We start from the raw sequence: 26,106 nt of genomic DNA, 5'->3' as shown, positions 1-26,106 counted from the left end.
TGCTAATGTGGAGATTTGCAGTAACTTTGCTCACAAACGCACACACACCCCTGCACTTTCTTTGCCACTGAAAACAGCAAAAAAACCTCTGGTTTTTTCTAGAGGCAATTGTCTTACCTGCTGGTAACTCGGATTTTGTTGGGGAAAATGAGACAGTAACCATGATTTATGTCCAAGTCTCCTCAGCGTTTTTTTTACTTGGTTTTGGCATGATAATACTTTGTATGTTAAACAGCGTTGGTTCTATAACCACACGGTTTATGTGAGGTCAAAGTAGTTCTCAAGTTTCATTTTAATGTCTGAACCTTGCAGTTGTGTGTGTGTGTTTAAAGGTACACAGCTCTTTTGAAGTGGCAGGTTTTGGTCTGTAAAGGGGAACAGAATCTGACTGGCTGTGAGTTAGGTCAGTGGTGAAGAGAAAAATGATGCTCGTCGGCGTTAGGACAACCCAAAGGAGACGAAAGCGGGGGTGGTTGTGGCTCAGGATGTGTCCCGCGGCTCAGAAAATGTCCTTGGGCAAGACACTGAACACCAAAATGACACCAGTGTTTGAGTGTATGTGTAATGGAGCGAGCCGTATGGACAAAAAATAAAAAAGGATGAATGTGTTTATGTGGGTGTAAAAGCACTTTGAGAGAAAATCACTAATCACTACATAAATGCAGTTTATATGGCTGCATTTATAGCTGTATAAAATCAGCTTCAATCATTTCATGTAAAGAAAATAATCAGAAGCTCACTTATTCCCTCATTTCTCTCCTTGTCTCCTTTTGACTTTTGTTGCCCGTGCCAGATTCATTTCTCATTTATAATTCAGATTTTCGGGATTAGTGCAGCATCACAATGAGTGATGCCCCATTAGCTGTCAATTAGCCTGCAACAAGGTCGGACAACCATTCAAATCTACTCTTTATTTTTGGTGATGACATTTAATTACCTCTCCTTCTCTGCCCAACACTTAAATCTGGAATATATGACCTTCAAGCTTTTCATCAACATCGTCTCGTCATCTCCAACATCTTTGTCCTTTTATCTTCCTTCACCAAACGTCTTAGCTACACCTTCAATTTATAGCCCTACAATTCCTCGAATACCTCTCCCCTGTACCTCTCATCGCTTTCGCCATCCTCTATCCGATCTCGGTTCCCTCTCTCCCTGTCGTACCTGTACACGTTCCCTGAAGATTGCATTTAGTGCGTTACCTGACTGCTGGTTTTTCTGTCCATTTCCATTTACAGCTTGTGTCCTCCAAGGCCTTGTAACGTCTAAATCTCTGCTTTTCAGCTTGTCTGCTGTGAGTAGCTGTGTGTTAGTGTGATACCGCGGGGCCTTGGCACTAAACAAGTAAATGACTGTTGTTGGCTGTAGATATTTCATGTGCAGAGGGAAAAGACTGGGGCAGTGTGTCACTGGGAGTGAAAGGATGAGCTCTCGGGCAAGGAGACAAAGGAGAGGAGCCTTGTCGCTCTTTCTCTCTGTCGCTCTTCCAGGCCTGACTGGGCTGACTGGGCTCTGTGCCTCATCTCTTCCAAGTGGCATGAAGGCATGAATTTGAACACTCTCTGCTTGGCATGTGCTGCATCCCTACTGGGATGTGCACTTGTAATAAAGAGCCCTCGGAGACCAAGTACAACGATTACTTTTAATCTAATAAAGACCAAGTTCTCCTGTAAGTATTCAGCATGCAGCTCAAATTCTTACTCCGAAACAGTTAGCAAAAACACCCTCAACTGCAGTTACTGTACGTCTCTACTTTCAGCATTAAAGTCCAATTTTGATCCAAAAGGAGGAGTTCTTGAGTGAGGAGGAGGGAGGCTTCTTTCCTGTAAACAAGCAATTATACACACTCAGCGTGCAGAGTGGGACTGCACTGTCTGTCAATAGCTACTTAAGGCTGTCACAGAAAGTGGATGTAAGATGTGTTGGCCATAAAGCACAAATCTCCGGCATAGAGAGAGAGAGGGGGGGTGGGTGGGGGGTTACTGAGTTTAGCATAAGCTGAAATTAAGCTGGCAACATAGGACACCCGAATATCTCTGACTCTGGCTGCATCATTAGGCAGAAAGAAAGCCAGGAAGTGCTGCAATGGCACAGTCATGAAGAATCGCGCATCAACTGCTTTGCCATATTTTGATAATATATGCATACAATTTGACAGACAGTAGTAGGAAGTGAGACAGAGGAGCATTATGCATATAAGTTGGTGCACATGTAACATATAGTACTATGCACAGATAGAAAATATATCTGTAAGAGCCCACGCATTCATTATGCATGTGTTTGCAAAGAGAGGTATGCATGCAACATCCCTGATACTCACCTCCTTGCTCACAGAGCTGCTGGGCCAGCGTGTCTTTGAAAAGGATCTGTCCTCGATATGTTGCCGTGGCGCTGAGAAAAAGCAAAAGGAAAGACGGGAGAAACAGAGAAGGAGAGAAAATCATTATTTAAAAATAAAACAAAAAAAAGATGAAAAGTTTACTTATTTCCTCTAATATTCAATTCAATATTCATTATGGTGTGATTTTGAAGGTAAAGAAATCAGATAGATGCATTTATATATTTATATTGACAGAAATGATAAACAAGTGAAAAGGCATTGCTGAGCAAACAGACAAACAGTACCAAACAGTACCATTACAGTAAAAATAGAGCATGGGTTATACAATATCCAATATCATCATTCCTCGCACTGACACACTGCATTCCTTGCATGTCCGTGTAAATCTAGCTGTATGCAGCGTGTCATTCATAGAGAATGGAATATGAATTTCCTTCAGGTGGCCATAAAATGCCTTATTCATATGAAAATGGAGAATCTTTAAAAACCTAAGAGGGTGAAATTGTTCAGAGTGCACTGAGATATTTTACACAGATACTGAGACATGCTCTACTGTCCTGTAGAATGAGATCCACTGTAATCTGTGACAGCAGAATGACACTGCGAGCACGCTGAACAAGCTGTACAGAAACCTTGTTCATTCAAAAAATAATAACCACAAAAAAAATACCACAGCTGCTGTTGTAGTAGTACTAATCGTAGTAAAAACAGTAAAAGAAAAACGTTTGGTATGTTGTTTATTTAAAAGCTTAGGAGAAGACAGATATAATAAAACGTGAAAAAAAATACAAGCTCATAAATCAGGAGGGAGAATGAGGCGCAAAGATCACTGGGTCTGAAAAAAAGCTGCAATTTTCAGAGAGACCTTGAAATGAGTTGTGGGGAAAATATATAAGTTTTAGAGCCCTTTGAAGCTCAGTCCAGTTAGGAAACTTCTGCACAACAACACTACAGTTGTAGATGGCCAGTAAAAGCCGTAACTCCCCACTTCTACAATATAACCTACATTTTCCCCACATAATACACGGATGAAAAACAACTGCGGTGTGACTGAGGTCGAAAACATAAAAAGGGAGAAATATCGCAGCTCTAATGTGAGTCTGCTCGTGCTGTTACTGCTTGTCCATCAAGGAGAGGAGAAAAGTTGTCTCACTGGGCGCACAGATAAACTTTCAAAAGTGCCCTAATCAGGCTTCGGCATTAATTACTAACATCATATGTGGCTTGTAAACTTAAGCGACCTCCCACACACTCAAACACAACTATGTACACCACCCGCATACACCGATCGAGTCTCTTGAAGGGGTACTTGTAAGCGTCCTCCTTCACAACGTACAGTACAGATGTTACAGTGCACTACAGCAGTTTTTGTATGCTGCGCCACACCCAGTCAACATACTGTGTAGGAGGAGAGGAGGGTGTAGACAATATGGTGCTTGCCTGAGTCACCCGTGAGGCTCACAGACTCGCTTCCTTCTCCTTATTCATCACTCCTCTTTCCTTCCCTACAGTCCAACGTGGATTTTGTCTCTCACCTCACCAAACTTGCCTTTTATGGGTGCCGAGGCATTTACGCGTTTGTCTCAGCTCATGAATAATGAATAGACCCCCTTATTAATTAATAAAGACCTCTTGTGCTTGCGCAGAGTGGGGAGAAAACATACTTAATTACAGTCATATTTCAGAATTCGGTGAAAACTAATTTGAGGCTGGTATTTATGAATAAAAGATGGCGCGTAACGAACAGCGGGTGGGGATATAGGAACAAGGCCCTTAAATATTTACTAAACACACTCTCTGCTCAAGTACACTAAACAGATTCTGTTAGGTGCCAGAGGATGTGTGTGTGTGGAGGGCGGGGGTAACGTAATATAAGATCAAAAATGCTTTCTTAGTCTCCAAAAAACACAAAACAAAAAGCAATTAATGTGGCAGATTTTCAATAGAAATGAGAGATATTTCCTTTAAAAAGTATGTGAGAGGTTGGTGTGACTTAATAAGATGTATGTCATTAAAGCAGCAGCCAGGAGAGGGCATTTAGTCTGAGCCGACAAGTGTGTGATCAGCACAGCACGACGCCGTCTCTGTCCTGCCGTCACACTCCAGTGGTTCCTCGGTGTGTCTCTCATTACCGTCTCCACTCTGGTAGCCACACACACACGCAGGCAGCGAACAGTACTGATACATGCAAAACAATTACTGCACATCTAAATGTTAATTTGACTTTCTTTGAGGGGTGGGGCAATTAAGGGCCTTAATGTGTTGGTGTTTTTTTTCCACTCTCTTCCCTTCTCTGATTCAACCGAGGGATCATTCATCTTCTGAGAATAAGTGTCATCCTCACTCCTCTCATTAGTCTGAAGGAGAAAATCTGAGACGGGAAAGAGAGGAGGGGATTGAGGAAGATGAAGAAAAAGCTGGGATCTAAGAGAGAAAGAAAGATGGAAAAATGGACGGGGAAGGGGAGGGGGTTGGGTTATAAGGTTCGAGGAAACTGAGACGGGGGGGGGGGTTAGATGGCCTTGTCTTTCAAAGTCCACAATCTGCTGTCAAATGGCGAAGCATTGGAGTAAAGGCGGGAACGGGCACACACAATTGAAGCCATATACGAGTTTTAACATGTACGCAGATGGACAGCCTGTCACTCAAGAAGCTCCCAAAAGGGCTCGGAGTGGGTAATTACCAAGCATGTCTTCCATGTTAGATTGCATGTTGCTGTCGGCCATAAGTATCCCCCAGGAGCCAACTTGACAGCTCTCTACTAAACCACTCTCACATGCACGCATACACATATATTTATATGAACGCAGTGCGAATACAGCCGATTTACCCAAGAACACGAACCCATATACATATTAAATATAGCTACAAGATACGACTTTAGTCAACACTCTCATCCTCTCTTCCTCAAATCCCAATTAAAAGCTAATTTTTTCTCCCGGCTCACTATTCCTGTTGGTAATCATGATTAATACGAGGACTTTCAGTGGGGTAGAGTTCTAGTCGCTAGCACTGATTTGGTGCATTTGGACCTAGCCCTTAAAATAATACACGCTAATTGGTTGATTTATCTTCCATGTTGAGGACCAGCTGTGGTTATGACACCGCAATCAGGGACAATAGAAAAAGATAAAGAGACGGGCAAACTCCACATTCTGGTGTCTTCCAGAACATTTGGCAATCAGGAGCTCTGATAAAAAATAACATGTAGTCTTGATTCGTTACTGTGAAGGTGCAGTTGGCTTTGTGGAATCACATTACTCCCTATGCCTCTGACTGCCCCTAAATTAATTAATTGAAAAAGGCTTTCGGAGAACATGCAAATTTAATGAAGCTCCACAGAAGAGGGATTTGGGAGTTGTTTGGCAAATTACCTGCTTGTTAGCACAGGGTCATTGAGAGTTATGGCTCAGAATACAGCCAGAAGAAGAGCGGTTATTGCTCGGCATACAGCTTGAGGAGAAGAGCAATTGACCTTGACTACTGTTAGCGAGTAATAATTAGGGAGATTAGGAAAACCACAGTGTTTAGGAGTAAATATGCGAGGAAGGCAAGGAAAAAAAATCCGCTTGTAAAAACTGCAGATTTTTAAGTGCAGATAAAGGCATGTGCTGCTAAAAAATGACTTCTTCTAAACTTGAGAAAAAGCAGCAGTAAAATGTCCCCTTTTCTTCAGGACAAAAGGAGGAGACGGGGAAGAATGAGCTGTATTTACCCAGCGTCAACAACGAGGGAGATGAATTCCTGACCGACCGTGTCTGTTATATCTTGTGCGCATTCACAGAACGGGCAGTGCAGAATGCGAATGAATAATTTGACACGAAATACATTTGGGGCAGCCCGGCTCTCCCTGGTTCATTATGCTGCATTTAAAATCAAGTGCTTGCCTTTTTTCAGTCTTCATGCTCTATTTCACCTGGAACTGTTAAGGTGGTCAACATCCCAGCAGGTAGGACAGCGCCCGCTCTCTTGATAATAAGACCGTGCGATGACAGTACAGCACTTATGTGTTGTGGACAATATGTGGCAGTATTGATCAGAGCACTGATGCATACACATGTGTGTGGATGTGTGCCTCTGTGTACACACGGGTATGTACATAATTACAGGGGTCATGGGCCATCCCTGGGGAAATAAGACAATATCAATAATGGAAACACGTCTGTGGTCAACAGCAACAGGAGCTTGGGTTGTCCAGAAAATGTCCAAGATTTACTGTTAAACTTGAGAAACTGTGATATTTGAAAAGTTTAAGAAAGGTTAAGAACATGAATATGTTAGATATAAGAGTTGCTGTCTTATATGGGAATTTGTGATATATGAAAATTGGAATTATATGGACGGACTGTGTCAGATTTGCAGCTCTAGTCGGTTCTGGCGGGAGGAAAAAAAAGGGTCGGATTTATGTCCTCTGTCATCGTTCACATTTCTCCCCAAATATCTGTATCTACATAGCCAAAATGAGATTACCTGGCCTGAATCGATCCCTATGTTCCTCAGCCAAGTGTCTACAGTTAATCTGCCACAGGCTACAGGCCAATGTGGAGCTTTAATGACGAGGAGAGCTCATTAACTACTGATTATATGTTAAAACAGACTCAAAGATTGACTTGAATAACAACAAATCAATGGAGCTGACGAATACCCGGAGAAATTAGAAGCTGGCTGAGATAGATCACCTATCAGTCCTTTGACCCTTGATCTCCGATTAGCTGTCTATCATTCTGTCTGTCAATATTACTCTGCTAGATGCTTAAGACACAGACAAATTATTATAAGGTGAAATAAAAACTCTAACTTAAATATTTCTGGATGTTAAAACATTTTTTAGAGTGTGTAAAAGCAGTAGCTCACTGCAACAATACAACCATTGTTATTATTTCACATGAAGCTCCCTTAGAGCTAAGCAAATGCTCCAAAAGCACCCAAATAATGTTCTTCCCATGCAGCAGCAGACTGTGCAGTCTATACAATAGTGCACTATATATTTCACAAACTCTATGTTCTGACAGACCTGCTTACTTTGAGCAGATGGCAGTACCAACAACACCACAACACCCGGCATACAGCACAGAAACCATTCCTCTTCAATCACAGCTAACAAGACAAGAGAGAGTATGAGCTCTCTCTCTCTGCTTCACTTTGGGTTTTTTTAATTATACCTTTCACATTGCCCCTAACAATGATTTCAGTCTGTCTCCAGTCCACAAAAGAAACAACAGGTAGCAGAGATGAAGATAAGACTAAAATCTGTGTTTGCATACAAACGTCGATCTATATATACACACACACACGTGCGTGCATATAAAGCACAACAGTATGCCATGAGAGAGAGTGTGCCATTAGATCTGCAGACATCCGTTTCCTCAGGGGAACACTTTGGAAAAGGGGCCTCGCATGCAGTAATTAAAGCAATCTTCATCCCAGCAGCTGTCTGACTCCCACAGGGCCACAGTGCAAAGGACTGCAACACGCCCGTGCACACACACACACAGACACACGCACATATATACATGCATACGACACACACAAACACACATGAGCGTGCATACATATCCACATGTGCAATCTATAACATCAAAAGTTACACACAGTGCTAAGCTTTTTGTTAAATATGTTTCTCTGAAGCTATCTGTTGGAACAGATTTTAACACTCACGGACACACGAACGCACACAAACACTCACACTGATTGCCTCGAGGCTATAAGTGAAGCAAAACAGAGCAAAAGAATGAAAGCAACACACCAATGCATCTTTGCTTTTGCCAGAAGAAGCTATTAACCATTCTCACCTCTCTTAGTACAGCAAAGTAATTAGTACATTATACAACAGTGTGGACTCTCATGTCTGCAAGAAGAACAAAAGTGGGCCACGACTGTTTTGTGCAGTTGTTGAATTGTGAGTTGGAGTGCACGTGTAAAAAAAAGTTTAATCCCGACTTTCAGCATAACAGCAAGAGTTGCATTTCGACCCAGTGTTCACTTCCATATATTAATGAATTATTTTTGATGGCTTCTAGCTTGGATAGAGCTCCCTGACCTGACTGTATGTTTTGCTTAAGAAAGTTCAGCAAGCTTTTATTTCACTGTGTCCTGCTCCAAAGCAATCCCATAGCCCATAGCAATTACACTAAATAACAGTAATATTAATAATCATAGGAATATTCGGCTGTTCTTTTTTTCATACCTTGACATATTCCGTTTCTCCTCAGACAACCTTTTCTCTTGTATATATTCAGAACATTGCATATAATGATCTACATATACATTTCCATTTAAATAGGCTGAATGACCGAATGTAAGCCGAAGACACCTACGACACTAACTGAAGACAACAGACTGCTGGAAATCCAATCCATTTCTGTGTCATCACTTCTGTCTGTTCATTGAAATTGAAAATTCTGCTCCAGCGGCAAAACAAAGGCATGCAAATTTGCTTGACAAAGTAGCGTTGTTCAGCGAGGTGTAAGGGTACAAGCACTTTTGGACTGTCTGTATGCGAGTTTGTGTTCTCCCCTCCACCTCTGCTTCTTCCTTTCATCTCCTCTCCTCTTCTACACCAAGGCCTCTCCTTCTTTTTAGGTGGGAATTTACAGCCACCCAGAAAATGAGTTCTTCTGGATGCCCACGTCATTGCACTCTATCACTCCTGCTAGAGATCAGTTACCAGGAACACTCCCACAATATAGCCCATAAAACTGCTCACAGGGCCCATATTAATGCACCCGGTGGACCAGCTCCAGTTCTCTGAAGGACATGTCGCGTCTTTGCCTTTAATTTAAACACTCATGGACAACACTCGTGGAAAATAGCCCTTGTATCAATCAAGGAAGTACTGCCATGGGCAAGGGCAGGAGACTTCATTATTTACATTTTGTACAATCTAGAAAAAAAAACCCAGTTTTATATTGAAATTCACTGATCTGTAAGATCTTACCTGAATTAACAAACGGTGTTTGTTAATTTGTGTTTGAGTCAGTGAAATGTGACACATGATACAAATACAAATAACTTCTAACTAAATTCCAATACTTCAAAAAGGGTCAGTTCTTTCAAGAAAAATATTTAAATCACTTAAAAAAAAAATTACATTTAAAACAGCGAGTTCAATGTCATTTTAACGAGATTACATTGACAGCACTAAGTACATTTACCAGCCATTTCATTAGGTACAACTGTTATAGCTGCTTATTAGGACTAATACTAGGACTAAGGTGACTTTGAATGCGGTTGGCGTTGGTGTGGGTTGTTTAAAAAGTGCTGATCAACTTTTCCCACACATCTCTAAGGTTTCCATAGCATGGTTTGAAAAAGGGGCAGCACTCTGGGTGAAAAAGCCTTGCTGATGAGTAAGTTCACAGGATAATGGCCAGACTGTTTCGAGCTAGTAGGCATCAATAACTCCAGTTACCACTCGTTACAACCAAGGTATGCAGAAAAGCATCTCTTCACCCACTGCAGCGGGTGACAGTCCTGTCAGGTACAAACAGGAAACTCAGCATACAGTTCACACAGGCTCTCTAAAATTGGCCAAAGAAAAATTGGAGAAATGCTGCCCGGACCGAGGAGTCATGATTTGTACTGAAGGGTCAGAATATGGTGTAAACCACATGAATGAATGGATCCGTCCTGCCTGGTATGAACAGTTCTGGCTGGTGAGGCTGGTGTAAGGGTGGAATATTTTCTTGGCACACTTGGGACCCCTTCCTACGAACTAAGCATCACTTAAATGCAAGAGCATACATCACTATTGTTGCTGAACATGCCAATTCTCTTATGACCAAAGTGTGCTCTTTCAGCAGGATAACCCATCATGTCACAAAACTCAAATCATGATTTCACTGTACTCAAATGGCCTCCACTGTTACCAGTTTAATCCAGTAGAGCAACTATGGGATATGATGGAAGGGGGAGATTCACATCTTGGATGTGCAGCAGACAAATCTGCACCAACTGTGTGACGCTATCATGTCAATATGGACCAAAATCTCTGAGGAATGTTTAGAGTACCTTGTTAAATCTATGACCCGAATTGAGAAATGAGGCAATCTGAAGTCAAAACTGGCTCCAACCTGGTATTTGCAGAGTGCCTAATTCTAATAAAGTGGTATAAAGTGCATACTCGGACTTGAAAACAGAGCATCTGCTGGTCAGTGATGAGGCTACAATACTGTACTGAACCACCAGGACTGAAAAAAGAAGCCAGTTCTAAAGTACCAGAACTGCCCTTTGTCCAAAAGGCCACCTGATGCTGGCTTCAAAAACCAGCTAATCCCCACAGACTCATATGCAGCCCAACTAAACAGCACTAACTGGCAACTGGCTCTGGCAAAAGTCGGCAGCCTTAACCTAACAAATCTCCCATTCGTGGGACTAATAAAGGTTATCTTTATCTTTAAAAATACAACTAACTCAATAGCTACTGTATGAAGGGAATGGGTCTTTCAAAGAAATATCATACAAATAAAACATGACAGCTAACAAAATGCTAATGTTGTGGCTTCAAAATGCTGAGTCAAAAACCAATCTGCTATGTCACGACTGTCATGTTCATCTCTGATATGGTATAGACTGTTTGCAGAGCTGCTGATGTTACACCACAGAAAAGATTACGGATTCATATTGGCTATTTACAGTTTTATGGACCTATGGGACTACTGGAATTTAACTTGTAAAGAAGATGGATTCGAGATTTTTAGTGTCTAGAGAGGTTTTTATTGCAATTTTATATGACAGATGAGAGTTTCACAGGGAATGGACCATTAAGGTGACAATTTTTTGATCAATTATAGCACCAAAAGTGTCTCTGGCCTTTGCCAGAAAGGCCTTGAAACTTAAATTCCCTGAATGAAACCAGAGAAGGCAGCTCTGGAGACGAGGATATACTGCTCGAGATGGAGATGGGAGCTGCGAACTGGAACAGGGGTGCGGTAAGAGTGTTTGTCTAAATGTCTGTATGTGAGGAACAGTCTAAAGCCAGCTGGAGTGTGACTGGCTGACTTTGATAAGGTCAGCCGCAGGGGCCCTTATTGTCATACAATCATGGCCCCCTGCCAACCCCACTGTCATCCGCACTGGCACACTGCTGCTCAGTGGTTTACACTCAAATGCAAACACACAGCACACGCATGGACACACACACAAATATACTGAAAAACACGGTCCTTGTAAGCCGACACACACTCAACAGTAAATGTGTTTGTTGGCAGACAAAAAAAGCCAGTAAACCTGTTTGGCTCAGTGGATATTGTCTAAATGGCTGCTCCACTTTAGCAAATTCCCCAGCTGAATCTTTTTATGTAAGTCCGTCCACAAAAGTCTCCGTCTGATAGACGACCGCGTCCCTCCAGGAATTCATTGAGGGATTTTTTTGTGAGTACAGCCAAACTGTTTAATTTAGTTGTGTTTTTTATGAAACATTGATAGGAATTTTGTAATCCCCCTGAAATAAAATGGTTTAAAAGTGGATGACTGGTAATAAAAAAGCAAAATATCAGGCATTAACCAAGTCAAACTGCAGACTATCTATGAATTAGAAATCATAGAACGATAATGAGTTTTCCTTTTCTTTCATTTTGTTAAAGAAAAGAAAAAGCACTAAACTCTACTTCATGGAAATATAATCATTGAGATGAGAGGTGAAACGTCTTCAAGAACCTTAAAGAAGTCCTGTCGTTTACTTTCCAAGCTTGTCAGAATACCATGACCTGGATGACTGAGAACCTACACAAACATTTGCATTTACCTAATAAAAAATTATATGCAATGTAAAAATTTGTAGGTCGATTTCTCAAAGATTTTTCTAACGTGGTGCTGTGGTGACTTTGGATTTACAGGAATCCTCTCTTTTCCTCTACACTTCTCCAGCAACAGCTGCTAATTGCATTTTGACTGACTATCTGCAAGTAGCTGTAAATCACCAAGTCAAGAGAACAGGAGGGAAAGAAAGTTTGTGGTACGTTTGAAGGCAGAGAGTTGAGGAAAATGCTCAAAGGTAAGACAAGACAGTTAGAGGCGGAAAGAAAAATAGAAAAAGGAAAATTCAAGGCTGTTCTCAAACATATTTGGCTAGAGCTCTTTCCACCTACACCAATCAAACAACCTGCAGTGTCCAGGGAAACAGACTGAGTACTATTTACAACATCACCAATCCAGTGGCCCTGAGCTGCTGTGTAATGCTCCAGATTTGTTGCAATGGGTTATAAATCTCAATAAAGCTTCCAATAAATAATATGCCCTTATGTAAAATCGTAGAAGAGGAACATCATGTTATTTTTTGGGGGCAAAAAATCTTAGGATATGTTTGCGTATCTTTACTATCTGCAACACACCCATCCTCCCGGGATGGGTGGATCTGATGAGCCAGTCGAACGTTTTCCGATGAGAAATGGTCACACTGAATTAGAGGACGGAGGTATTTCCGTGAATTCTCAGCAAGGCACACATCGCACCTGCCAATGCACAGGTCACGTTGAGCAAGGCAATTAGGATATAAACACATACTATGTCCCCAGTTTAACCTTTTTCCAGTCACCGTGCAGGCTTTCTCTGACAGGATGGCCTTTTAACAGCCTTTCTGTGGTTCAGAGAGAGCAACACCCATGATGTCATCTGATAAACCTCTCCCGAGCTTTGTGGGGCAACACAACACTAACAGATAGTTATAGCTTATATTTGGGTTAGATACATATATAAAGTCAATATAGTGCCAAAATATTATCTACATGCACACGAGTAAAGAAACGGTGCACGCTACTCAAACAGCTCACATGAGTATTATTATTCTTACTGCACCTCTGTACACATTATCTCTGCTAATGCTTTAATCGACAGAGGAATCTGAAGTTTGGTATTTTAAAATAAGACGTGATGATCTTCTCTTCTGCGATAGAGACCGTGATTTACAAAAGAAACGAATGTATTCAATACTTGGAGATCATAAACTTATCAGGAAAGTGTTAACTGAAGTCATGGATCAAAGAAGCTCTATGGTCATTTTCCTGACTTTTATACACTTTAACTTTACTTTAGATACACAGAGGCACCATTCTCACTAACCAAATCCCACTTTAACATCTCATCAACACATAAAACCCAGCCAAGCGCAACTTTCCTTGGTGAAACAGTGGTGCTCGATATTAATTACTTTCCTCTAATAGTAGAGGAAGCCTAACCTTGTGCAGTAATCCATGCATGTTTGCTTTCTCAGAACATCTTTGGTATTTAAAATCTATTGCGCTTAAAGAAAATGCATGCAAACGTGTGATTTTTATAAAATATAAATTCAAAAATTAAACACAAGCATGGTTGGATCACATCACCTGCCATTTCTGTCTCAAAACATATGACTTACAGGAAATTGACACAGCCAGTCCCAGGTGGTGGGGCGATCCAGACAAAGCTGAAGCTCGTAGAGGGTTGGTGGCTGACGTGGGAAGCCACCACACTGCAGACAAACTGGGTTCCACCAAACTGACGATCTGGCATCACACCTGCGGCACAGAAGACAAGCAAGACACATGAGGAGACATGAGGACTAGCAGTGAAGGTTCATCTGATGTTTTTTTTTTTTTTTAAATTGTTTCCTTTCAGCTTGCAATTTAAAGGCTGCAAAAATTGCTGCAGTTTTCTATGGTTGAATTATTTCCTGTTTTATAGGTACCAGCTGGTTTCCATTTGTTTTTCCCGCTGTACTAAAACTTAGCTTATCCACTCACGAAAACAGAAAAAGGAACTTGCAAAGCCATAAATGTCATGTCTGCTTTTATGTTGGCAAAATTGACATTGCATCCATTAGCTAATCTGTCGAGCAGCCTTACTCAAAGACAAAAGATTACAAGAGAACAGATGTGGTGTCCAGGATTACATTTAATTCGTGGCCTTCTGCATTACAATGCTTTTTGGTAGCTAACGCTCGTCAGCTAATCCTCAGTTAATCCACACTGAGATGCATTATTGCACACTCACACTTACTTTTACTACAATGTTAACAATGTCGCTGTGATGAACCGAGGTTTTAAGAAGCGAGCCCGTCCAGGCTGCTTTTATATTGTAATGAAATGAAATAAAAATAGATAAAAATAAAATCACAATAACAAAGGACACTGAATTTTCTGTTTTGTCTTGTACAAAGCACTGCTATAAAATCCAAATGCTGCATTAATATTTGCACAGAAAGCACATTCAAAGAGTGCAAGAGAGATTCTTAATAAATTCTTATAGCACAAACACTGAAGACAGAGCCACAAGCAATCGTGTAATATAAGAGACTATCAGTGGTGGAAAAAATCTTGTGCTCTTTTATGCTTCAGTTTTTTTCTGTGCTTTCTATGTTCTCCTGTCTTTGCCTTTATGCATTTCAGCATTGGCAATTTAAAGGTTTGTTTTTACTTCTTGCCTTTGTTCCTTTTAAAATGGTTTAAAATGGAGCACTGTAACAAAAAATAATTTCCCCCAGGGATCAATAAAGTATTCTGATTCTGATTCTGATTTTCCCTCATTTCTAGGCCCTGTACTACAAAATAAGTTCAAAATACCCTTCAGCGGCCACACAAAGCTGGTTATCACCTCGCTAAGTGAACCCAGGGTTCCTTCACACTATCACATTTATATGAAAGGGGTCATTTTAAAAGCAGTGTATGAACTTTGTATGAACTTAGGCACTTTGGTCAGTACGACTGAAAAATATTTACTTTATTAATAAAGTAAATCAAGTAAAATAAAGTAAACTCTTATCAAGCAAATCTGGTAAAAATGCCAACTGTGTAAGTTTTCATCTTTTCAATACCATAACTCTATCATTAAATCATGGAAGAATCTGATGGATTATTAAGTATTTTATTAACTCTTTCACCCATAAAGAGAACATGTGACAACCTCCCCTCTACCTTTAATGACCTCAGTATATAAATATCAATAGAGGTTTTTCCAAGGGTAGCTGCATAGGTAGAGATCAGCCCCTCACTAACTTTTGACACACCCAGTTATTTTGTTCTATGGGCAGGCCTGCAAATAGAAACCACTCAGTTCAGAAAAAGCTTCATCAGTGGTCCCAGTAGGTCTTCAAAGACTAAAGAGTGAAATTAATGTTTAAAAGAGAGATTTAGTTTTAATTCTTTCAGCTTCAACCTCCATGATGTTCACCAGAATTCAAACATTCAAACAGGCTTAGTCTATGTGTAAATATCACATGAGGTCAACAAGTACAAATAGGTTTCTTGTTTTATGAAATTGCGCTGGGAGACACTTGAAAGAAGTGGAGGATCTATTGGTTTTGTGAGAGGTAAGTGTGTTAGCCTAACTATTAGCCTAAAAATGCGTCATTAGTATTATATGGATCATGATAAAACACGCCTACCATGTTTTGGGTTCCTGCAACTGTTCCATCGGGTTATTGTCTCCCCAGAAACACTTCCCTTGTGTTTTTTCCTATTTCTGTTTTCGTTTTTGCTTTCATTTGCTCCTCCACTTTTTAAGTCTCATGCTGTTTTCGTGTTGTTTTTAAACCACAATCATCCACCAGTTCTCTTTTCTGTACTTCTTTCCCTTATCATTTTTGTTCTCAACCATCTTCTTTCCTCTTTCCCTGTGAGCTGACAATCTGTGACAGTGCTCTTATTAATGAGCATCTGTGTCCAGCTATGATTGCACCGATGAAATGACATTGTGTCGCACAATCTTTGCTTTATATCACAAAGGGCAAGGGCAGGACACCACCAGACTCATCAATCATCGTATGCACATTCGGAACAGTTTAATTATCTACTGTACCTGACTTTGTAGTGTCATCTAAGAGGTGCCCAAACTGTGCTGCAATTCACAAACACACAAATGCGTTCCCCAGACAGCAATGCATTTGTCATAATATTACAACAGTAAGTCACTCTAGCACTGAGGCCACACACATTCAGTCAGTTTAAAAATGTACGTACTCTCCCATCTGGTTACAAAGATGTGCTCTAAGCGGCAGTGCTTTGGTAGCTCGCCTCTATGTATAACCTGCAAAACACAATCTCCTCTCTGCAATTATAACTTACTTCACTGAAAGTATAATCAGCAATGATTAATAACTGAGAAGCTTTAATATCCCTAGAATCAATGTGCAAATCAATAAGTAAAAATTGTGTACGTATGTGTGTGTGTGGTTGAAAATTCATTATTTGAAAAGAAATAATTCCACCCATTTCTGACAGTAATAAATCTGACCTCACATATTGCATCCATAAATATACACAATGTTGACAGCACCATAAACGTTTCTGTTTGATGAGGCCAGCTGTGTGTGTGTGTGTGTGTGTGTGTATATTTGTGCAGAGCTTCAGTTGTATCACTGCATAAAATTTATACTGAAGTGTATGTGCGCGCCATGGTACAAACAAATCTACTTATCACTGCTGTCGGTTAAAAAGCTCAGGAAAAACGCCAAGGACCGGGCATTGATTTCTGCACCCAAATGGGACATCCCAAGATTCCCCCCCACCCAAACAAGCACAGTAACATCATACTTTTCAACTTCAAACTGAACAGCCGTCAAAGCAACACCATTTACCGCGCTTTCACGTGAAAACATATTGTGCTGTTACGTGTAAGTACACGTGCTGTGTGGTCCTAATGTGTCAGATTTATGAGCTGTTCAGCAGCGCAGCCTTTAACCATGCTAAGGAGGTGCTGGTATGTAATAACAGAATGCGATTTAATCACCTCGTAAAGCTATTATTTTGAAATCACCAACAATTTCTCTGCGTAATGGGCACAATTTACTTCTGAGCACAATCATGCACACAAGGAAATAAACACACTATTAAACCTTTACTGCTGATATACAGAGGAGATGAAATTGTTCCTGTGCAGCCTTTATCCCTCTTTGACATACCTAGGGCTGCACGATTTTGCATAAAATGAGAATCACGATTTTTTGGCTTAGAATTGAGATCACGATTCTCGCACGATTTTCTTTTCCAGTATAAATATTTATTGTATACAGTATAAATTCCAGTATAATTCCAGTATAATAATTCCAGTATACAGTATAAATTCCAGTATAAATATTTCCAGTATAAATATTTATTGCACTTATTAACTGCACATCAACTTCGTAACAGTTGAGACTGAACATAAAAACAATAAATAGACATAAAAACAACAAATGTCTCACATTTTGTTGTTGCTGCAAAATGTTGTACTGCTTGAAATTCCGTCTCCACCGTTGCTCGACGCTGCGTGTATAGAGCAGGTAGTGCAACAATAGAAAAATAGTTGCGGGACGGCACTGTGTAGCGTTTGTCTAGGGTGGTGATCATTTTCCTAAATCCCTCGTTTTGCACAGTGTTGATGGGAGCCATATCTTTGGTCAGGTGATAAGTGATAGCCTCCGTACTTTCTTTGTGCCTGCGGGAGTTCGACGTGTATAGGGAAGCGCTGTATAAGGTTCCCGTTATTGATGTTTGGGTGGTTGACCGGGACGGATTTTCTCCTGTCACTTTCTCATCATCCCTGACGTGCTCTCCGTTGTTTTTTCCCTGCTAATTTTAGCATCACACGACACAGCTTCTGTATCACGTGGTATAAGGCTCCGCCCTTGTCATTTGTTGAGCAGGAAGAGTGAGCGCTTGTTTTCATGCAGATTACGTCCCGGATCAAAATGCGGTACAATCGTCGTCTTTTTTTTTTTTCTTTTTTTTTTAATCGTTGTCATTTGGAAATGAGATCGCACATAAGTATGAATCGAGATCGCGATTTTCTAACGATTAATCGTGCAGCCCTAGACATACCTATACATCGTTCTGTCTTTTTAACACAAATCCAGACCAGTTTCACTGCTGATATGTGCCACATATTTACCAGCATAGCACAAGGCAGCCAAGGCAACAGGTTTCGCTCTAATTGTTCAATTTTGCTGCAGATTAAGAAAAAAAAGCTTTGATTATGACTGTTGACCCATAATTTGAGAATTCCTTGCCGATGTGCAACACAAGTCTAGCTCTTTAGCTAATAGACACTAGTAGATGGCCACAAAGACAGAAAAAGAGCAGTGAGGTGATGGGACTGAACAGCAGAGAAATCAGCGGGAGATGAAAAGACAAAACTAGCCACCATTTTCACTAAATGAAAAATGATATGCACTTGCCACTCACCACAGAGGTGTGTTTAGAAACTTACACTTCACAAACTCTTGCACTGCAACTCTGAAGTAATGAAAGAAAACACACACAGATTTCAACGCTTTAAAAAAAGGCATAACTTAATGAGAGAATGACAAAAAAAATAGAAGAAATTAAGTATGAAATAGAGCGATTGCTCTCGAAGAGCTAAAGGTACGGCTAAAGAAAAGCAGAGCACTTAGGCTATGGTGAAGATGAAAAGGCAGTCTGATGCACTCCAGGACACAGCAGCACTGGGACTTGACACCGCTCACAGAATTTCTATTCCCACTTGAAAAATACACTCAGGCATAAAAATGCAAATAACGATCTCTTATTCCTTTCATGTCTGGGTGTGGAGAGGCAGAGAAAAATCACTATTATTCGATGTGAAAATCTCAAATGTTCCAGTAAAGCAACAAGCTTTAGTGAACCTGGACAGGAAAAAATAATAGAAGTTCTGACATTCACGATTCGGTCCAGGGAAGAAGCAGAAAAACAGCACGACGGCCTCTTTCGTACCTGTGAAATGAAAATATATGAAAGAAAAAGGCCCTCCTGTGACCTTAAATTACTCTTAACTCAGCTGACCTCTGAGTTCTTTGTTAAATTAGCAGCTGGCAAATACCAAACCTGGTAGAAAAACACCTCCTTTATCGCTGATGATTCCCCTGAACTCCACGTGATAAACCCTTGATGCAGTGTTAATTAAAAAGCATCTTTTACTTTGTGATTGCGAGAAAAGATTTTGGTTGAGCGTTCTAAGCATTCTTTAAAAAAAGATTCAGGACTACTACTTTTTAGTAGAAATCATTTTATGCTTCATTAACTGTGATATTTTATTATCCGCACTGGGTGCTATTATCACGCCATCAGCTACATGCAGAACTCGCCTAATGAGCTGTAAATTTATAAGTGCATTACAAATGCCACCAGTGATGCATTAATGCTGCGCGTTAGCATCAGCAGAGTCCATCTCTAATTCAATAAGCAGCCTCAGGAGGATCTTGAAGGAATACTCCATCCACACATTGTCAGTCAAATACGCACATGCAAATACATGCGCGTTCACACGTTCAAACACATGCAGTTCTTTCACATGTAGATTGGATACTTAAGAGCTGTCGGAAGTGATTAATGGCAAGGGAAGATGACCTGCTAACTCCCACGGTATGACGGGCCAAACCTTGTTTCATAAATATGAACCCACACACACATGCACACGGGCACGCAGTTGCTTATACATGCGCTCCCGAGCGTGCCCACACACGAACTCAATCGCACACACAAAAACACAGGAAATGGGTGTGTCTGGATTTTAGGGGTCACATGTTGGTTGTTGGAATGTCACTCCGACATCCATCTCTGCTGGTAATTGTAGTGAATTTTTAAAGCCATCCATAAAAAAGAAAAAAAGAAGTGGGAAGCTGACCGCCTCTTATTTATTCATGTTCCGTCTGCCCATGTCTCCGCTAACAAAGACTTCCCCACATTTTTCCATTCTAATTTTTTTAATATGTAAACACTTCAGTTCACATCTGTGTATGTCCTATTTAAAAATCTCTCTATTTCTCACTTTGCAAAGCTGATGAGCTTTCCACAGCCAAGCTCGAAACAAGTCAAATAGATGGAGTGAGAATTCTCCCCGATGGAGCAGATGGGCAATCGGTGGCTCAGCCTGGCAGCAAGTTAACACTGTAGGACCAGCAGGAGCCGGTCGAACTGGCATTAGAGATGGTAGTTAGGCTACGTGGCAGAGTTTTGAGGATTCAAAAGGCACCATTCAAACTGAAATGCACATTTACCAAAATCCATACGCACCATTTGACATCTGGTCAGTAGCCATTTGCTGCCTAGCAGATGTCTAATGGTGTCCAACTAAGTGCTTTTTAAGATCAGTTCAAGGCAGTTAAACATGCTTTTCCTGCTATGATTGACACAAAGGCACTTGAACAACGTGTTTAAGCTGCTTCCCTGCCATCAACAGTAAATGCTGTAAACTTGTCTGGCTTGCTTACAGCGCTACAGCGCGCGCACTGTGCATTCAGAATCACAGACATGCATGCGGCTCTGTACGCTTGAACTAACAAGAAACAAGTACAATTAAAATGCATGTGTATGCACAGCAGTTTGCTTAAAGCATTAAAACCCTACAAGGCAGTGTAATGTGCTGTAAAGAGGTTATTCCATTATTTGTCTAGGGATCTTATATTTGTCGCTAAGCACTTATTTTAACAGAGAAAAGTCAGTTTCACATAAAAAGCAGAGATGAATGTTTATCACCTTGCGTATCCTCACTCTCAGACAGATAATAGCCTTGCAACCATCTTTTTACCACTGGCTCAGACTTAAAAAGCTAATGCACAGCACGCCAAATAACTTGGCGAGAAAGCCAATTAAAGGTTCATATTTCACGCAGTAATTCTAACCTGTCACAAAATTATTGGAGCATTAACATGTGTTATTAAAAGCCTGTGAATGTATGGGAATCTGTCAAAAGCTGGAATATAATACCTCTGTCAACACGTTTCAAGAGAAGGCCACACAATGGCCACATAAATGATACATCACAACAGTAGTGACAGCCTGAGTGGGGACCCCATACGCTTTGTGCTGCTGAATGATCCCATGGGATGTGTGTTTTTTTCTGTGTGTCTGATGTGGTGCATTCACCCCTTCTTCCACAGTGCCATCCTCAGCTGGTCAGTCGGACCACTGCAGGGTCTCGTGGTACATGACAACCCACTCTGCTCTGCCATTGGCCGAAAATGGCATCCATCTTTGCCTTTGCCAATCATGCTACCATGGAGACAGGTTGGCAACTTTGAGGTGGTGGCGGGGGTCCGGCACAGCGTTGCCAGGAGGAAGCTGTGTGTTAATATGGGTGGTGAAAGATGCCAGCGGCCAGGGGGAAAGAGAGTAAGAAACTCTGTGGGAAAATGTGAGGGAAAGAGGCTTGCCACATCAATGAAAGACTTTAAATGGTATTAAAGAACACCTGTGGGGTCTGCTAAGCATCAAATGTGCACTGGTGATGAAGTGCAAAGAGAGGCTTATTGTGCATGTGTTTACATTAATGTTTCCATATCCACACAGTAAAAAAATGTGTTGGAAACACCTGACCAATCTTTGCCCGTGTGCATGCGCTCATAGAGCAGTTTCGCTTTCATTTAGACTTCCATTGTATCTCACAGCATCCATCATCCATAAACTCCTGATGGCATAGCTGCACCCACCCACAAAAACACAAATCTATGGCTTGTTGTAGGAGCTGCCAGTATGGCTCCACCCAGCTGACAAAGAGAGAGAGTATTTTGCAGAAAAAAGCATACGCTCATGTGTTTACATTGTTTAACACAAATACTCAATTGCTTCTGTGAGATGCTCTACATATGCTCCTTGTGTCAAAACTGGTAACTGAAAAGTTAAAGTAAGAAGAAAATAAACATCTAATTCGTTACTTGTGCGCTCCTGGCTTCCTTGCTGTGATCAAGAGCTACAAGCCATGCAAGCATAAATGATAAATGGAGTACAGGAACACCAGTGGAGCATAATAGACCCTCCAGAACTAATGTCCCATAATTGAAATGAATGTTGTTCTGAATCAAACAAGTGTTGTGTGTTTTGGAGCCGCACCTTGTATGATAGATGAGACTTAGACTACTTTACAAAAGCCTAAAAAGCCATATTCACAGGCCCGCACAGATCATACATCAAATGCCTGTATAAGAGTATATTCCATCTACACTGCTGAATACAGTATCTGTTGGATCCAGAATGCTATGAATATTTTGATAAAAATATTTTGGTCCACTTCTCCAGCACTACTTCAATGCGATATGTCCATTCTGGGTGGTTGTTCGAATTTTGAGCAGAGCAGTCACATAGTTTTGCTTTGGAGGAAGCACAGACTAAAATACTGAAATATGAGCTACATCATATTGGATCAGAAAAAAGTGTATGAGCCAAACTTTACCCAAAACCAAGATCATCAGCTGTTTCAGGCTGAGATTCAAAAGCACATAAAAAAAGTGAAACATTTTCAAGTGCTCTCTTACTTCTTTTTAGTCGTATATTTAGACATTAAAGAAGTGAATTAGATCTTCATAAAAACCTGTAATTACACAGAAAAACCACATATCTGCTAGAAGTGCTGTAGGTCCGAGTTCTGGAGGTGAAACGCCATTTTGCATGGATCTATTTTCTTTCATGTTTGACTAACCGTTTGTGTTTGTTATTACGTTGGGCTTATTTGTAGTGATGAAGCTTTATTTCAGTAAACACAAGGTTATAATTATTGATAGGAAGGACAGCCAAAACTATGATAATAAAAGCTTTCCTTTATGTTTTTAATAGAGTCAAACTTCCTAAAATGGGTTCAGTCCCAGGCTCAAGATATGTGTGTTATGTAAACTATGAAGGTGAAGTGGTGCTTCAAGCCCTAAATCAGCAACTGAAAGGCTGAGTGCTGGTGTTGTGGGGCCTGTGAAGCAGCAACCAGTGGAGGACAGCCAGCTTCGTGCCCCAGGAGAGGCTTACCACATTGGGTGGCAAAGTCACTAAACACCCCTTCCCCCAGCCCTGTAGTCTTTGAGCACCATTTTCTTCTTCCAACTCTCCATCCATACATCCATCCATCAGCAAAGCCTATGAGCAGCTGCCTTCTGTGGGTGTGTGTCATTGTAGCTTGGCAGGCACACACCACAGCTTTACCGGCAGGCGCTAGGGCTAATTTGATTTTTAATTCAACACGACTCCTCGGCTAATAGTTTGAGTTGGGGATTAATTAATCTGATTTGACTTGTGCTAATTTCTTGCACCCACGTCCCCGGTCTCCACCCGTCAGTGCAGCAAATAAACAAACCGGTGAGGCCGTGGTCTCGCAGGCCCTGCCCTGACACACATGAGAGAGATAGAGACCTGGGGCGACAGGTGAGGAGCCGACGGAAAAGTAGCGTGGTGCCTGTGCTGCCTTTGTATGCATGTGTATGTCGAGTGTGTTGTGTGTAGCTAAATGTGTTTATGGAGGAGGCTGGAGATGAGCCTGGTCTGACAGAGAAGTGCTGGGAGGCAGTGAACTAATCACAGCAACAGACTGGCTCTCGTAAGGAGGGCGAAACAAAGAGAAGGTCAGTAACTATTTTCACAGCCAAAATATGGGTCAGAGTGGATCTGGGTGAGTTCCTCACAGATAACTTGTATATAATGTAAAAGGGAAAAAAGTGGCCATGCAATAGAGCATCCCTGTTCTGTCTCTGAGGCTTTTAGAGGGTAGAGGGCCAAACCCAGGTAGGGCCCTACAGCAGGAAAAAACACACACTAAGTGTCCTCAGCTCACAGAGTCAGATTGAGCACTTCCACTCTTTCTAATACTCAAGGGAACTTTAAAAATGAATAGACCTAAGAGTGCAGCTTGGATGGCATGCACTTTGTGGGGAAGGCTTTGTAAAATCACTTCCTTTCACTTTGCACACCAATACCCACACGCTTGCAAGGTGCTAGTGGTGGCATAGAATTTAAGCAAGATAAATTTCAAAGTCAGCTTGCCTCGAACTTAAAATGACGCAAACCTTCTGCCGTTGACAGAAATGTGTCAATCGGAGCAGTCAAAGCTGTCTCTGACTTTATTCTATCTTTATTTCTCTCTCATTCGCTCTGGCATGTTACCACCCTCTCTGCATGGCAGAAAATAACATTGCTCTGCTCAAGAGAGACCACACATGGGAGAAACAGCCTACGCCTGCTGCTCTCTCCTGCAGAATAATAACAAAAAAAGATAATAATAATAAAATAAAACTGCCCAACAGCTCGCACACCACTTTGAAATCTCTATCACAGAGAGTCCAGCTCCTGCTCTTCCTCATTCCTGCTCTCTTAGTCAGCCCTGGACCGGATTTACCATACAGCAAAGAAAAGAAAAAATGTTTATAAAAATACACATGAGTTCTCACATGATGAAAATATGAACACACACACACACACACACACACACACACACACACACACACACACACACACACACACACACACACACACACACACACACATTAGGGCACAAATAGATGCACACAGGCACACATACTGAACACTACACAAATGTAAGCACACCTGGGGAAGCCATGGGAGTTCAAAAAAGCACAGTTTTTTTCCTTCAATAGAGCTAGTGTACATTCAATGAACCAGTAAATTCCCAGCAGCACCAGCAGTAGTGCTCCTACAGGTCTGCTGCACCATCACACCTGAGAGGCTGTTGGGATGTATGGCCAAACAGCTGTGGCCACTGCTTTAGGTCCAACATGAATCAGTAATGAATCGTGTATTCTGTTTGAATTCTTTAAAGGTGGGCTTGCTTTGGCCTCTAAGGACGCTTTCCACATGGAGAGAAGTTACTTCTGACTTCTGGTGCATAATTACCCAAGCACTCCACTGGATTCTGGGAGTACACAAATGTTTAGCCACCTGTTAGCAGCCTCCAGGCATTGCATATTAGTGGGGGGAATATGTGTTAATAAAAGAAAGGGACAGCCTGGGCGAGAAGGTTGGGGAAGTCCAGTGCCAGCAAAACAGGGAGATTTACAACAAGCCGACCCAGTTGATCTTAAGTGTGATCTGACACGCTGCTGCAGAGAACACAAATAACCTACCATACATAACCCGCCTCCTGACAACTCATTTCATCTTCTGCACTAATGAATTCATCATCAGGAGGGATATGCCTTTGGTGTCCCAGCCCTGAGCAGAGAAGGAGTAATGGCTTAGATAAGTCATCATCATCATTATTAACATCATCACTGCTGCCAGCACCTCCTAGTCTCTGTTTGGCCCATAGTTCAGTAGCAACAGTTTGGGACTGTAAAGTGTCCTTGACAGAGATGTGATAGTCAAACTTTGGTGTTCAAGGTTATTGTGAGGATGCATATCAGAGCAAAAGTGTCACAGATGTGTATCCTATGTATGAGAATCAGCGCGAGTGTGCGTATGTCAATAGAATTTGAATGTGTTTGGGGTATGAATGGATAAGTCGGTGAGTGTGAGAGCTCTTATGGGAGCAAACGAGTGTATATACGTGTGTGTATGTGTGTATTTATGAGCACATGAAGGAGTCTAAGCGGCACAGTCAGGGAGCTGTCAGCAGAGAGCCAGAGAGCACGCTGATCACAGGGCTGCAGTGTGTTTGATGTCTCCTAGGGACTGACAGCTTCTCTCCCCTTGGGAGCCCCTTCTCTCACCCCTTCTCTGCTCCCTGCACCACCCTTTCTCTATATCATTCCTCTTTATCCTCATCTTTCCATAGCATCTCCTTCACAGTCTGTGCCCTGCTCGGGAGGGGTGGGTTTGCGAAAGAACACTTGTGCTCTCGTGGGACTGTTGGTACTGTTTGAGAAAACACAGAGGTTCCCAAACAAGGCTTTGTACAGCAGGAAGCACACCTGCGAGTGTGTCTCCATAAATACTGACATGATGAGCTGCCATCTCTCATAGTCTGACATTCTGGCTGACATTCAATCTGGCTTAGTGGCAAGAGGGGGCTGACAGCTGACCTTCAGCCCCGAGATGGATGAATGTGTGGATATCTGGATTTGAATGCATAATTATGTATATTAAAAAGGAAGAAAATTGTAATAT

General features: G+C 41.4%; 1 protein-coding gene across 3 annotated transcripts in view; it reads right to left on the bottom strand.

Annotated features, from left to right (window-relative positions):
• reln (reelin) overlaps positions 1-26,106 on the bottom strand; it is a 103,559-nt gene that overhangs the window by 41,900 nt on the left and 35,553 nt on the right. For all 3 annotated transcript variants that reach the window (XM_085412519.1, XM_085412520.1, XM_085412521.1), the window contains exons 3-4: positions 13,695-13,833; positions 2,321-2,391 (exon numbers count right to left, since the gene is read on the bottom strand). In XM_085412519.1, coding sequence (XP_085268645.1) covers positions 2,321-2,391; positions 13,695-13,833 — 210 coding nt within the window. The remainder of the gene's footprint in view (positions 1-2,320; positions 2,392-13,694; positions 13,834-26,106) is intronic.

The sequence above is a fragment of the Rhamphochromis longiceps genome, linkage group LG7, assembly GCF_057381845.1.
Source record: "Rhamphochromis longiceps isolate RC_006_pf linkage group LG7, R_longiceps_female_GT1.1, whole genome shotgun sequence".
Lineage (NCBI taxonomy): Eukaryota > Metazoa > Chordata > Actinopteri > Cichliformes > Cichlidae > Rhamphochromis > Rhamphochromis longiceps.
This window is presented reverse-complemented; position numbering and strand designations above follow the sequence as displayed.